Below are 14,194 nucleotides of genomic sequence, written 5' to 3' on the forward strand. Positions count from 1 at the left end.
TCTGAAAGGGAATCTACTCTAATCTTGACTATAACAATAATCTTTTGAGTCGTTATCTTTGAATACTTTAAATATATATACATGCTAAAAGATCTTTTTGTGAAGTTTTATTATATTAGGATTGAGGTGGGATGTTTATGTATACCAAATTAATACATTGCTTATGGAGCACCCATCTTACAGTATCACAAGCACTTCCATGGACCAGATGAAGTTAGGACCATATTTTGGTGAAAGAAATTGTCTTCTCTTGCATTCTGCAATTGGAGTTTCAGAGTAAATCTCAAACACTGATGAAAGATTGATTGTGAGAGACTCCTTCTGATGCATGATTGGTGATTGGTTGCCCCCACTGAGAGAGCACTTGTAATGGATGATAAACTACCCCCTCCCACCATCCACCCAGTAGATTTACCAAGACACTCATCATTAAAAAAAACTTTACAAAAAGGTCCTTTTGAACCACCCTTTGTTAATTTTTGTTCCCATTAGAGGAATAGACATACGTCTTGGCTCAATCGGAGTAAAATTTTTAATTAGATTAGATCCACCGTTGAGCTGATGGATCAATCCAACCGTAAACCAAGATGCACAAACATATTTGTATTGCTTCTTTTTTTTTCTTCTATTTTTTTTATCCATCTCTGTGCATGTTAGTTTGTCCTTGGATTGATTTGTTGAGCTAGTGGATCTTGTTCGACTGATAGTTCCTCCTCAATAAAATATAGTTTATTTTTTTTTCATGTGTAGCAAGATTGATTTACTGAGCTAGTGGATCTTGTTCGACTAATGTTTCTTTTTAGTAAAATATAGTTTAATATTTTTTTATGTGTATGCATGCGTGTGCATGTGTGTGAATGCGCACGTGCATGTGCGCATATGTGTTCGTCCGTGGAAGAGATTGAGCCTTACCTTATCTTAGAATACCTAGAGCCTTAATGACCTAGGTTTAGAAGTTTTAGGGGAGACTCACATAAGTCGGTGTGTGTGGAAGAGATTGAGCCTTGCCTTGTCTTTAGAATATTAGAGCCCTGATGACCCAGGTTTAGAAGTTTTAGGAGACACTCACATGAGTCATGAGTCATGAGTCATGCAAGCGTCAGCCGCGAGTTCTTAGGGCACAAAGGGGGATGCAGTGGGAAAGGTCCAAAATGATGAGGTTTTCATGAACAGGGGGGAGGCTCTCCAAAATCCACCCTCCATCAATGCAAAAACACATCAGTACTCTCAAGTACCGTGGGCTGGGGCTCCCCTTTTCAGTCAAAAAAAGAGAACAGCTACAAAGTTTTCTACGGTTTTTTCTTTCCAGCATTTGAACGTATTAATATGATCACAAAGATTAGATCTTCTGGTTTCAGACGTACCACTTCTGTACTTTTTTTTTTGTGGTTAGAATACCACTTGTGTACTTGAATGGGGAATGAAGAAAAGAGATAGACTAACGTGTCAATATATACTGTAACTTCAGTAGCATCTGCTGGATGCCATTACAGTAATAACATGACCAATTTGTGGAGCCTGTGATGAATCCAAGTAGGCTATATACACTTGCAAAGATGACTTTGGAATGTTTCTTGTTGCCAATAAAGTGACGAGTTACGTATGTTGTCATGCCCCTGCCTCCGCGGGATTGTCACGCTCCTATCTCCATGGGCACGTGCAGCATCCAGTATCCACGTGGAGGCTACATGAGGAAGGAACACGAGGCTTTTCTGTCAGATATTGCCCAGTTCTGGAGTCCGTATATGCGCGCCGCACGCACCGTTCAGATCCCTCTCCGATTTTGTTTTCCATCCACAATGCATCTGCAGGATTTGGAGAGATCCGCTTCATATGTCCAGACTCTAAAACGAGCCTTTTGATGCGAAATTGTTGGGCCTCACATGTATGACCGCATGCTATACTTGAATGAACATACTACTTTGGCCCATTCTATATTCCAGAGAAATCCCAAAGACTATTGAATCCCAAACACTAAATAATACCACTGAGCATTAAGGATTAGTCGGTGAACCAATACAAATAGAGATATATTCCCTTGGAAACACTGGGATTGCAATAACAGACACTACTACTGACTACAGCCACTCATCTTTGCTCTTCTCCCACTCTTTCATTCTAAAGTCACTCCCTTTTCCTCCTCTGTCATGAAAAATTATCCATAACTCTATCTCTCTCTCCCTCCCCCCCTCCCTCTGCGTGTGTGTGTGTGTTTGCCTGTCTTAGGCTGCTTCGTTTGGATGCCTTTTCGCCCAAGCGATTCCTTCAGGAAATAGATTTTTACACCCTGTTTTGGCTTTTAGCTCCCATCTGTCAACTTCAGTCCCCCTCTCAAAGATATCCATCTGATACTCTCAAAATCTCCTGGCCACCCTCCCCCCCGCCCCTTCAAATACTTGCACCACTCCATCCCCCTCTCCCTTCATTCGACCCCCCTTGGGCCACCACTTCATTCTCCCTCCCTCCCTTCCTCTCTCTCTGTCTCTCGTTGTTCTTAGTTTTTGGTTTCATGGAACATCGCCAGTACCAAGAACAGCAGCATGAGGAGAGCAACACCAGCAGTGTGGTTGGTGATAGCGTCGGAGGGAATAAGAGTAGCTTCCTCGGCAGGCAGCCCGGCACAAGGTGGATCCCCACTGCGGATCAGATAAGGATATTGAGGGACCTTTACTACAACATGGGGATCAGGTCCCCGACCGCCGAGGAGATCCAGAAGATCTCCGCGGCACTCCGAAAGTACGGCAAGATCGAAGGCAAGAATGTCTTCTACTGGTTCCAGAACCACAAGGCCCGGGAGAGGCACAGGAAAAGGCTCGCCGCGGGCGTTTCCAGCACCGCCAGCCCACCCAGCAACAGCACCATCACCACTGTGTCTCCTGGTGCAGTAACTAAACTCACTCCATTTCAGATGTATCTGTTTAGTAGTAAACTTTCCTCCTTTCTCCTCCTCTAATTTTGTTCAGTGCCTTTTCTGGGTTTCCTTAATTTGTTTTGGCCTACTGGGCGTTGGTGCAGGTTTTCCTACTCCCTGTTCTTCTCCCGGGTTGTATGGTTGTGGGCAGATGGAAAGCAGTGGTTGTGGAGACTTCATGATCATGGAAAGGAGCTTTAGAGTAAGTCATTATCTTGTTTGTCCTTATCAAAAGGTTTTAGATCCTGTGCCGCCCATCTCTGAGCTTTTAATCTGGGAGAGCAAGTAGTTGGAGGAGCATTGCACAAGTTAGCATGTCTCCTGTCGAAGTCTAGTAGAACTTATTTTCACCCTTACGTGAAATAATGGAAATTGAATAAAAAGTAGTGCTCGTAACGATAAAAGCATCATTCTATGTGAAGAAAACAACCTAACAGCTCTTGCACTCTTTTACGTAAAGGGATGTGTTTCAGAATTGAAACTCTCATATGCACTCATGCAAAAGAGTTGAGAGATACTTCATTCATATAATATCACGTAAGAAGCATCAAATCTAGCATGACAGAATTATGCCTCTTGGCTCTTGAATATCAACATGTTTATTTAAATTTATTTCATACTTTCATGGCTTAATTTCCATTCCTGCGAGAACAGGAGTGTTGCCTGTCTGGAGCAGGAGATGGGTCAGGAATGGAGAGCAGCATGGGATGCGCGGGATTAGAGAGCACTGAGATGCCATGGATGTACCACTACCCCCCCTCGGAGCACGAAGCAGGAGTTGCGATGGTGACTCGAGAGATCGAAACCCTTCCACTCTTTCCCATCAAACAAGAAGAAGGAGAAGAAGAAGAAATAAAGCAAGAAGGGGAAATCGTCACTTGCTCTCATTTGAACAACTTCAACAGCACCACTACCAGCAACAACCAACGCTTTCCTGCTGACCACCACCACCTCTACGGCAACCACCAGCACGGCGGCCACCACAATGGCGGCAGCGGCGGCGCCACCCACCAGGCGGCCTCCTTAGATCTCTCCCTCAACCCCTACTACTATCCCGCGGGGTCCACGTGATCTGATGCATGCCCCATGGCATCTCCTGGGGAAGACTTTCTCAGTCTTTTTTTTGGTGGTGAGACTTTCTCAGTCTTTGCGGCCAAGCTTGAGAAGAAAAAGATGGCAGCTTTCCACTTCTATAATTTAACTTCTGCTCCTAATGTAGTACTGGTCTGTACTGGATTTTAGTCACTTTTCATCTTCTTCAATAGCAAAAAACAATTTTGTTCTCCTCACTTCTATTTTTTTTTTTTTTCTTCGGCGCCAAAACACATATCTTTCAATGAGTATTTGCTCGTATCTCTTCACAAGCCCCCCTTTTTTGTTGATTGTTCCCTCTTGATATAACAGGGAAGACACCACTGGAATCAAACTTCATCACATCTAAATCTGGTTTTACGTATAATTATTTTCTTTCGATTTCTTTCTGTTTACATAACTATTGTTTGATTTCAAACTCTTGACTTTTGGAGGTGGGGAAAGTCAAAAATCACACAGTTTTCATATATTTTAGGAACTCCTTTGTTCTCTTCCCAATTTTTTTAAGCAAAAAAGTTGGACAATCATACATTCTATTGGAGGTGAAAGGGGCTAAAAAGATACTACAGGAAAAATGAGGGCTTGTCAAGCCCAACATCCATCAAACACTGATTATAGAGCTCAGCTCAAAATCCTCTCTCTCCCCCTCTATAAACAAGAAAAAGAAAGGAGCGGAGCTCAGAACAGAGCCATTTTCTCCTAACTAAAATCCAAGCGACTCATGAGATGGCATCATGAAGGTAACTCATCAAACAGTTGGCAGGCAGCATCATGTACTGTCATATTCTCAAGAGGTTACCTCGGATCTATTTACCACGTAGGAAATAGTTGCATGCTTCGACCTTGGGAATTGAATCGTAGATGTGACGATCCGTGGGAGCATGTATTTAGTTTTACATTGGTTATTCACTGGATAGATTTTGGGTACTTATATATGATCGAGGAACCTAAATCATACCTTCCGGCTAGCCATTTTGGGTGAGGTTTTGGGTTGTTACAAATGGTATCAGAACAGATCTAGCCTATAACCTATATGGACTAAAGGACACTACAACACGGATTTATTGGGGCTAACCACATGCCAATAGTAGTGTTTGTAATTAGATTTAAATGAATTTGAACCCTTAATCTGACGAGTACGTCAGCGCTTAAATGGGGAAAGTATGTGAGGACCCATGCAGACATGTGTTTAGTCCCACATTGGTTATTCGCTCGGTAGATCTTGGATATTTATACAGGATCAAAAAACCTAAATCACACCTTCCGACTAGTCATTTTGGGTGAGGTTCTCGGTTGTTACAGTAAAGAAGTGTGAAGCAATTTTTATTTAATCTAGTGCGGAAATATCATTGTACCTGTGTGTGAGAACTTGTACGGGTGCATGTTTAGTCTCACATTAATTATTCTTGGAAAAAAACTTGAATAGGTATACAATTTAAAAATTTCAAATAATATTTTCTGACTAATTTTTGAGAGAATACTACCACAAATATATTTGAGTTGATCACAAACTGATCATAATATTTATGATTGAATTTGAATGGATTTGGATCCTTAGCCTAGTAAAGACATAGAGCTTAAACGGAAAGAGTATGTGAAGATCAGCATGAATAAATCAAGATTGATTATTTACTAAATAGATTTTAAATTATTATATAAGATCAAAAATTTTAAATAGTATTTTTTATCTAATTTTTTTAGATGAGAATATTACAGCCTGTTGGAAACGGCCCAGTCCTCGGAAAGGTGGAAATTTTTGGTGTCTTTACCTCATCCCACCCGGGCTATGTACGTAGCATTGCTGGCTCATCCCACCCGGGCCCACCGGATATTCACCTATCACTGGGACAAAATAAAGTAGGATTGGTACCTTAAGGGCAACAACAAATACAGGAGTATAAAGGGAATTTTAAAACCACCAGTTTGAATTTGGATTGGAGAAACTTCCAATACAATGTCATTTTGGATCTGCGAGCTAGAAAAGCCATGTAAAATCAAATGACAAGTGAAGATATTGTCCTGTTGCGGGGACAGCCTTTGGCCGGAGCCTCACACAACAGCATAGCTCACATTAAGCTAGCAGAGAAAGAGGACTGCATTCCTCCCAAGGTATTGTCCGCTTTGGGCACTCCGGCCCGCGCGTCCAGCACAGACGGGGGAGACTAGTGCCCTTACGGTTTTGTCCCACAAAAGAGCCCTCGTAGAGGAGGTACCAACTGAGTAGGTTGCGCCCGTAGCTCAGTGGCAGAGCTCCATCTAGCCAGTATTGTCCTCTTTGGGGATCGGGGATCGTAGACCCTTATAGGGAGCCACCCATTCCACCCCTCACAGTTTTGTCCCTCTTGGAGAGGGGCCCTCAAGAGGAAAGGATTTTCACCCCCCATTTAAGGCATAGAATCTTTCCGCTACTAGCCGATGTGGGACTAAATTCAAGGCCCCCTCCCCCCCTCACAACATAGCCCCCCCAGCGGGAAGGTCCTGTGTCGGATTTTACCCGCGATAGCCCTCCAGGCAACCTGAGGGGTGGTCAACGGAGAGAGGAGGCGCCCCTTTCTAGCACGCCATTTGTTGCAGGGACGGCTTTTGGCCGGAGCCTCACACAACAGCATAGCCCACATTAAGCTAGCAGAGAAAGAGGACTGAGTTCCTCCCGAGGTATTGTCCGCTTTGGGCGCTCCGGCCCGCGCGTCCAGCGCAGACGGGGGGAGACTGGTGCCCTCACGATTTTGTCCCACAAAAGGGCCCTCGTAGAGGAGGTACCAACTGAGTAGGTTGCGCCCGTAGCTCAGTGGCAGAGCTCCGTCTAGCCAGTATTGTCCGCTTTGGGGATCGAGAATCGTAGACCCTTATAGGGAGCTACCCATTCCACCCCTCACAGTTTTGTCCCTCTCGGAGAGGGGCCCTCGAGAGGAAAGGATTTCCACCCCCCATTTAAGGCACAGAATATTTCCGCTACTAGCTGATGTGGACTAAATTCAAGGCCCCCCCCCCCCCACAATATAGCCCCCCCAAGTGTTGGGGGAAAAACAAGTCGTCCCGAAATATATGGGCACGTGACCATTGCATGCCGGAATGCGCCCGACCTGAAGGCGCCCGACCTTAGGGCGCCCGACCTGAAGGCGCTCGACCTCAGGGCGCCCAACCTGAAGGCGCCCGACCTCTCCATTCACCTATTGCGGTCACATCCTTCTGCAGTTCGACCAGGGGCCATGCCCTGCTACCGCTGTCAACAATTAATGCGCATGGCCTCTGTTAATCTCCGGTTCACTCAACCATTAAAGTGCATGGCCTCTGCTGATCTCCGGTTCACTCAACCATTAAAGCGCATGGCCTCCGCTGATCTCTGGTTCACTCAACAATTAATACCATCCATGGATCTCAAGCCCTTCACGGCAAACAGTTGATTCATTCGGTTACGTCCGATCAGCCACCACGACTCACTAGCTCCGGCCTGATCTCCTACGGCAACGCAATAATTTACACGATCGTGCATTAATTCGGACGACATACTCAATCATGGCGGTAACCCGTTCGCCCCGCTACATTGCAGGTACACCTGTATCCCTTTATAAAAGGAAAACCCCTCCTCCTTAGAGAGGGTTGGATTTTTGAAACTCAGAAGACCTATTTTCTTCATCCTTCTACACATTAGCCCCCTCCGACTTAAGCATCGGAGGATCGACGCCGGAAACTCCGGCCACCGGCTTGTTGCAGGTCTTCCGGAGGATGCCGCTCGCCGACGGACCGCCACCCGCCATTCCCGCACAAGAGCTCCCCCTTCTCAGCTGACGGCCGCCCCCGGATCCAATTTCTAGCAACATAGTCCAATCTCACAAAAGATTATTTGGTGAATCCAATATTTTTCCTTGCCTTATTTGAGCTGATTGGTGGAAATATGAGAAACTTAAGTCCTGCAAGTTATGTAAAATTAAATGATGAGTGATTTTTGTGGCACTCAATATGGGTGAAAAGTTATGGTGTCCCTACCCAAGGCCAGGGTATCAAAAAAAACAATCTAAGAAGTTCCAAGTTTCAGGTGCACTAAATAAACCTATAGGTTCCAAAAATAGCAATCCACAGATGGTTCTCTATAAAAGAAGTGGAAGCAATGGGAGCCCTAATCCACAAATTGATTGAAAACTAATTAGAGAAAAAGAAAAATGATCAATAAAAAAATATGAAAGAAATTATATAGAAATGCAACGAGTTGCTATAGTTGCATCATATATATCTCATTTTAAAAAAGATAGTCAGAAGATATTATTTAAATTTTTTAATCTTGTATAAGGATCAAAATCTCTATAGTGCATAACTGATGTCGAACTAAATACATGCCTGCGTAGGTCCTTACATATTTTCTCCATGTAAATTTTTGTGTCCTCACTAGGTTAAGAGACTAAATTCAATAGAATCCAATCATACATTTCACATGATTGATCTGTGATCAATTCCAAAGAGCCCGTGCTATGGTAATCCCCTAATCAATGTACACAAGCACTCCCATATGTGCATATTAGTTGTGCGCTAGAAAGATTTGGTATATTTATATAAGATTAAGAAATCTAAATAATACCTTATTGGTTAGCATTTTTTCGACGAGATCCTAGGTCATTAGAAATGATATCAAAGCAAACATGATTCATGCCCCATGTGGAATAACGAATGCTGTTATACATATCCTTTTGGGGGTTAACCACGACATGATCCATGGTTCATGTGGAATAATGAACGTCGTTGCTTGGAGATTAACTACGGGCTAGTCATGATGTTTGCGATTGATTCGATTAGATATAGATCCATAGCATGGTAAAGTTGCGGAGGCTTGAATGGCTAACTAGGTTGTTATTGCTTCTGTACTTCATATGGGATAAACAATAGAAAGTGTGCTCTGCCCTTTCCTATGAAAATCACAATACCCATTCATCTGTGTGAGCACATTTATTTTAAGAACCGACGAGCTTCCCTAGCCAGCAGAAGAGCCTTTTCACTAGTTAGGCTTTCGTGGTCATCTAGTCTTCACATTAATTAATCAGCAGAGCCATAAGTTATTTGACCAACAGAGGAAAAAGATTCCCACTCTACTTTGTTTCTCTTGCATAATATTGCTAGACTAGTCTAATTAATGGCTGAAGACACTTTGATGGATTTATATGAGAGCAATTGGCAGTTTGGAGGAAAGCTTGCAACCTTATCACTCCCATAATCTTGGGCCATCTTATTACTCCATTGTCTCCCACAATAATTGATGTTGCCGAGCTGTGATGTGCTAATAACAACCACGAAGTTCAGCAAAAAAGGACAGCAACCATCAACGATTTGGGCGTATTGGTCATGTTTCTGATTCTTCCAAGTGAAGAGCTTAAATAGTCCATTTCTTCTGCATATGGCCACTGATTAATAAATGGCACCTCCACTGTGCTTTCTATAGCTAAGCAGGGACATCAGATTCTATCTAATAGATCATTGCTGGGACAATGCATAAGTTGCATGTGGATAGCTTTGTGATTCAAGTGAGCAAATACGGCAAGATTGTGAGGCTTATGGTTGCACCCAACTTCAAGAGTGGCCAATACATGATTCTTCTCTCTTTGCTCCAAAAGGTCATTGACTCCTATATAATCCAAGGGCCAACAAACAGTCAGATGTCCCAAGAATTTCATGCAGTTCATATCATCGTCCCTTTGATTCACATCACAACCAAGCCATCTCATGATTCGATTGGAGAGAAGAAAGATTTTCTTCAATCCGCTCCATTCGAATGTCTCAAAAGAAAATTAGAAGATAGAGGATTCTCGAAAGTGGGGCATTAAGTTTTTTTTTCTTTCATTGATCCTTCATATCTCTTAAACTGAGATACATAGCCTCTAGTGAGGTCTCCTCTTTTACAATTTGAGTTGGATTCTTCTCCTAATTCGAATAGAACTAGATATCCTAAAATAAATATGATTAATAAAAATATTCTAGAGAAAGCTAAATTTTTTTGAGGAGATAGCTATCGATTTTTACATCAACTCTGCTTTCTATCGTTCGGTTTGATTCTTCTCGGATAGAGAGCTATGTCCGGTCTAAGTCTTGCTAGAAAAGAAAACTTTTAGTTTGATTAGTTCGTTTCGGGGCCTAAACAATAAAATTTCGATCCGATTCAACATCTTAGGAAATTGATCGAAAGTTGTAGATCTCAAAAAGATATCCAATTTCAAAAAAAAAAAATTCATCTCAATCGGGTATCGTACGACCAAGTTATGACCTCCAAAAGTTTGGCATGAGACTTGGCTTTCCAATGTGGCAGATCTCGCTTCTAAACCCTGTTCATCCCTGCTCATAGTATACAAAGTGATCCATATCGAATTTGGTGGTCCTCCTGAATACTTGTAGTGGCCAAAATATTCGACATCAAGTTTGGTGATCCCCTAAAATACTCGTAGTAGCCAAAGTGATCCACATCGAGTTTGGTTATTCTCCTAAATACTCGTAGTGGCCAAAGTATTCCACATCGAGTTGGTGATCCCCTTAGATACTCGTAGCGGCCAAGGTGATCCATATCGAGTTTGGTAATTCTCCTAAATACTCATAGTGGCCAAAGTATTCCACATCGAGTTTGGTGATCCTTCTGAATACTCGTCGTGGCCAAACTGGTCCACATCGAGTCCGGTGATTCTCCTAGATTATCTTAAGTTGCTTCAGGTTCTTGAACATGTCACAACAAGTGTAACAATTGAGGACCTCATTCAAAAAAACTAGTCGGAAGATATTTTTTTTGGATTCTTTGATCTTATATAAGCACCTATGATCTACCCAGCGAATAACGGATACAAAACTAAAACCATGCTCGCATGAGTTTGTTGTGAGACAAGGTTTAGTGGTCAGAATATTGAAGATTTAGTTTGACATCATTATAAATCTATAATTTTGAATTACATCTGAGATCAAAAAAAATTATGTGCTTGAATATGTTTGGGTTAAATAAATAGTTCGGCTCCATATATTTTGGTAAAATATATACGTCTTGAATTAGAAGAATCTTTGCAGCTTAATGCCGTTCATCTGAATCATTTAAGCCAGAGTACTTCTATGAATACTATTAGATGAATGGAAAGAAAGAATGAATGAGAAATGGACCTTTGTAATGTACGACATCATGTATTAAAGTCACTGATGAATGACAATACCACCTCCAATCACATTGTAAGACAGCCAAATATGGCACTGAATGGAGCAAACTGAAGAAAAATACATAGAAGATAAAAGGGAAGGAAAACCAATGTGAAAAATTGCCTTAATTGTTTGAGCACAAGCATGGAGCTTCAAAGCCCATGCCCCACATTTATGATCTATGAGCATTAGGTGATGCACCTTCTTGATAACCTTTCTTCTTAGAGAAAATCACTCCTATTAAAGGAATCAAGGCCTTTTTCTTCTTCCTCTTCTTCATTGGTTCTGTTGCACTGTCCACAGACATTTGTCTTTCCAAAACTTGTTCTTCCAAAACTTGAGCCAGGGTTGGTGGGTCAGCAAACTTAACACTCCTGTTCTTTTGCAGTTCCATTCCCTCTTTAATCACCGGTTTCTCCACCTGAATTTTGGTTGTACTCTCCACAAACTTGAGGTCTTCAATCTCCAATTCTATAACTCGTTTCTCTGATTCCCTCGCTTTCAATTGTTTGAGCTCGTTCTTTGTCATCTCGAGCTCTGCTCTGAGAGAACAGAGGCAGTTCGCCATTTCTAAGCCTTCTTCACGTGCCTTCTCAAGGCTTTTCTTTGTTTCTTCTAACTCAGCCTTCATGGACCCGATTTGTGAGGGGCTATGCTCGTTTGAGCTTGCAGCAGATCGCATCTATTAACCAAAAAAAAAAATGATTTCATGAAGCATAACTCAAGATAACTAAACAATCATATGGGTTAATATGATAAATTTCTTCATGGTGTTATGCTTTTGGTCTATGCTTTTAAACCAAATAGTGAACCAATTTGTATTACTTCTTTCATTATGACCTATAAGGAGACTTGATCGAGGAACTACTCTTTTTCTCGCTTGAGACGCTCTTTTTTCGAGAAAGTGGATTACCCTTAAATGGTGAAAGGGATTACATCTATGCTCTTTTCTTTTTCTTTCTTTCTTTCATTCCTTTTGTTTTTTAAGTAGATTCATCCATATTGTTATACAAAACAGAATGACATTATAGCAACTCCGTCTCCCTCATTCCAAGTTGGGCTTCTTTCCTCCTCCCAATTTTATCCTCTGCTCTAGACTCTCTAAATGGGGAAGATATGGAGACAAATTTATGTTCTCTGTTCTATTTATTTAGCAGTCTTAAAGAAAGATCTATCTTCCTTTGGGAGAAAATAATAATTATATCTAATTGAATAATAATTCAAGTCGACTATCTGGTGTATCGGATGTTGATGCTTTCATTCAATCGGAATTCCATGTGAGTTGCATGTGATCGGATCAAGACCATCTACTTATTCATGTGTCATATTATTTACATAAGCAATAATAATAATAATGCTTACATGGTGGGCATTTGATGCATCGTCACCCTTCCAATTAACAATGATAGACTAATGCAAAATGACCAAGTTCGTAGAGGTAACCCATGCAAAGATTCCAGTTAACCGTGCTTTTTTCATCACATTGCTAATGCAACATAAAGCCAATGCAAAACCAATAACTTGGAATCAACCTTTAGTAATACCTTGCTTAATTGCCCATCACCATTCCTATCCATGCACCAAAGTGCACGCTAGGAATAACTTATCCTTGAAGCCAACTTAGTGGGCTTCCCCTGTGTTGACCAGTAGGTTTAATACAAAGACCTCCATAAACTTAACAAAGCTCCTGTGAGGATCTGTGCGGGTGCATGTTTAGTCCCATATTGATTATTCGCCGAATAGACCTTGAGTACTTATAGAAGATCAAGAAGTCCAAATAATATCTTCTACTAGCCTTTTTGGTTAAGGTATTGGGTGGGTTGTGACAAATAATATCAGAGCGAACTCGGCCTATAATCGATGTAGGACTAAACATACATCCACACTGATCCTCAATATCCTGCTATTTTCACGATTATTCACACCAAATAGCTTTGGCATCCGGCAGTTGGGTTAATTCTTCGAGTCACAAGTCACCTATCTATGTATGATAAATACATAATAGAGACAGATTTGCTTTTTTTTTTTTTTTTTTTTGAGCAAAATAAAAGAGAGAGAGCTGGAAAGAGGCTACCTCATTAAGCTTGTTGACATAGTCCTCTCCTGTTAAGACCCTCTCGCCAAAGAGTATAACGGCTTCCTTCACCGACCGGAATGGCGGCCTTGTGTCGATCTCGGCTCTCGCCGCCACTGCTCTTCTCTCCATGTTCTGTTCTTCCTCTCTAACAACTAAGACTGCCACATGAATGCAAGTGTTTGAGAGAGAGAGAGAGAGAGAGAGGAGGGGGGGATGGTGGAGGTGTTAAGGTGGTGGAAGGGAGGGGGAATGGAATGGTTTTATTTTGTTTTGATGACTACAAGTCGAGAGGTCGTCGGAGGGAGGGAGAGGGAGAGGGAGAGGGAGAGGGGAGTTTCATTTGCTGAAGGGAATAATAAAATGATGGTGCTTCGTTGCTTCGCGTCCACTTCACTGGTATTGGGTTAATTGATGGAGAAGATTTTCAGTTGGGTGAACGGTCCTGATTGGAGATGGTTCACCTAATGATGTTATCCAGAATTTTGTCTCGTGGACGCCCCTGCATGTAAATCAAAGGAACTTTTTTTTAATATAAAAAAACACGTAAATGACAGTTTATGCATGGTCTTTGGTTCCCTTCCGTGGATTTATTTAAGGGTGCTTTCTGGTATTTATATACTTTGTATTGCTTGAGAATGAAGTGGAAAGCAAGGGAAAGAAAAGGGGATTCCCCAAGGACTCTGTGTGAGAGTGTGTATTTTCACTGTTTGAGAAAAAAGCTACAGTTTCTTTGAGCAACAATCAAAAAAAATTATTGGAGGCGAACGGTGCCGTTGATGGGATTGCCTCCTTTGCTACTCACCATGCTGGAGGGTTTATCTTAATAGACCACGTATCTATGCCGGAGCTCCTGTGTAACCTTTTATTTTCTGATCTTATAGGCCGTTTTTACATCCGTAGGGTGTGAGCAGTCGTTGTATATAAAAAAAAAAAAACAAAAAAAATTATAGTGATAATGATAA

The 14,194-nt window shown here is 41.8% G+C and overlaps 1 protein-coding gene across 1 annotated transcript; it reads right to left on the reverse strand.

The window, feature by feature from the left end:
* Nucleotides 1-11,327: 11,327 nt before the first annotated feature.
* On the reverse strand, nucleotides 11,328-13,557 carry LOC103716351 (WEB family protein At3g51220-like). The gene is made up of 2 exons (XM_008804313.6): nucleotides 13,230-13,557; nucleotides 11,328-11,837 (listed from the first exon to the last, which is right to left on the reverse strand). Exons 1-2 carry the CDS (start codon nucleotides 13,359-13,361, stop codon nucleotides 11,328-11,330), a joined length of 642 nt encoding a protein of 213 aa, XP_008802535.4. The 5' UTR covers nucleotides 13,362-13,557.
* Between the last annotated feature and the right edge of the window lie 637 nt (nucleotides 13,558-14,194).

This window comes from Phoenix dactylifera, chromosome 10 (genome assembly GCF_051530095.1).
Source record: "Phoenix dactylifera cultivar Ajwa chromosome 10, Ajwa_hap1_PhDact_Kaust_v1.1, whole genome shotgun sequence".
Classification (NCBI taxonomy): domain Eukaryota; kingdom Viridiplantae; phylum Streptophyta; class Magnoliopsida; order Arecales; family Arecaceae; genus Phoenix; species Phoenix dactylifera.

What these genes read in the sequence shown, in the direction of transcription:
- LOC103716351 (XM_008804313.6), bottom strand. Translation starts at nt 13,361, where the DNA reads ATGGAGAGAAGAGCAGTGGCGGCGAGAGCCGAGATCGACACAAGGCCG. An exon ending in ATGTCAACAAGCTTAATGAG is followed by an intron (nt 11,838 to 13,229) that starts GTAGCCTCTTTC and finishes TTTGGTTAATAG; the next exon opens with ATGCGATCTGCTGCAAGCTC.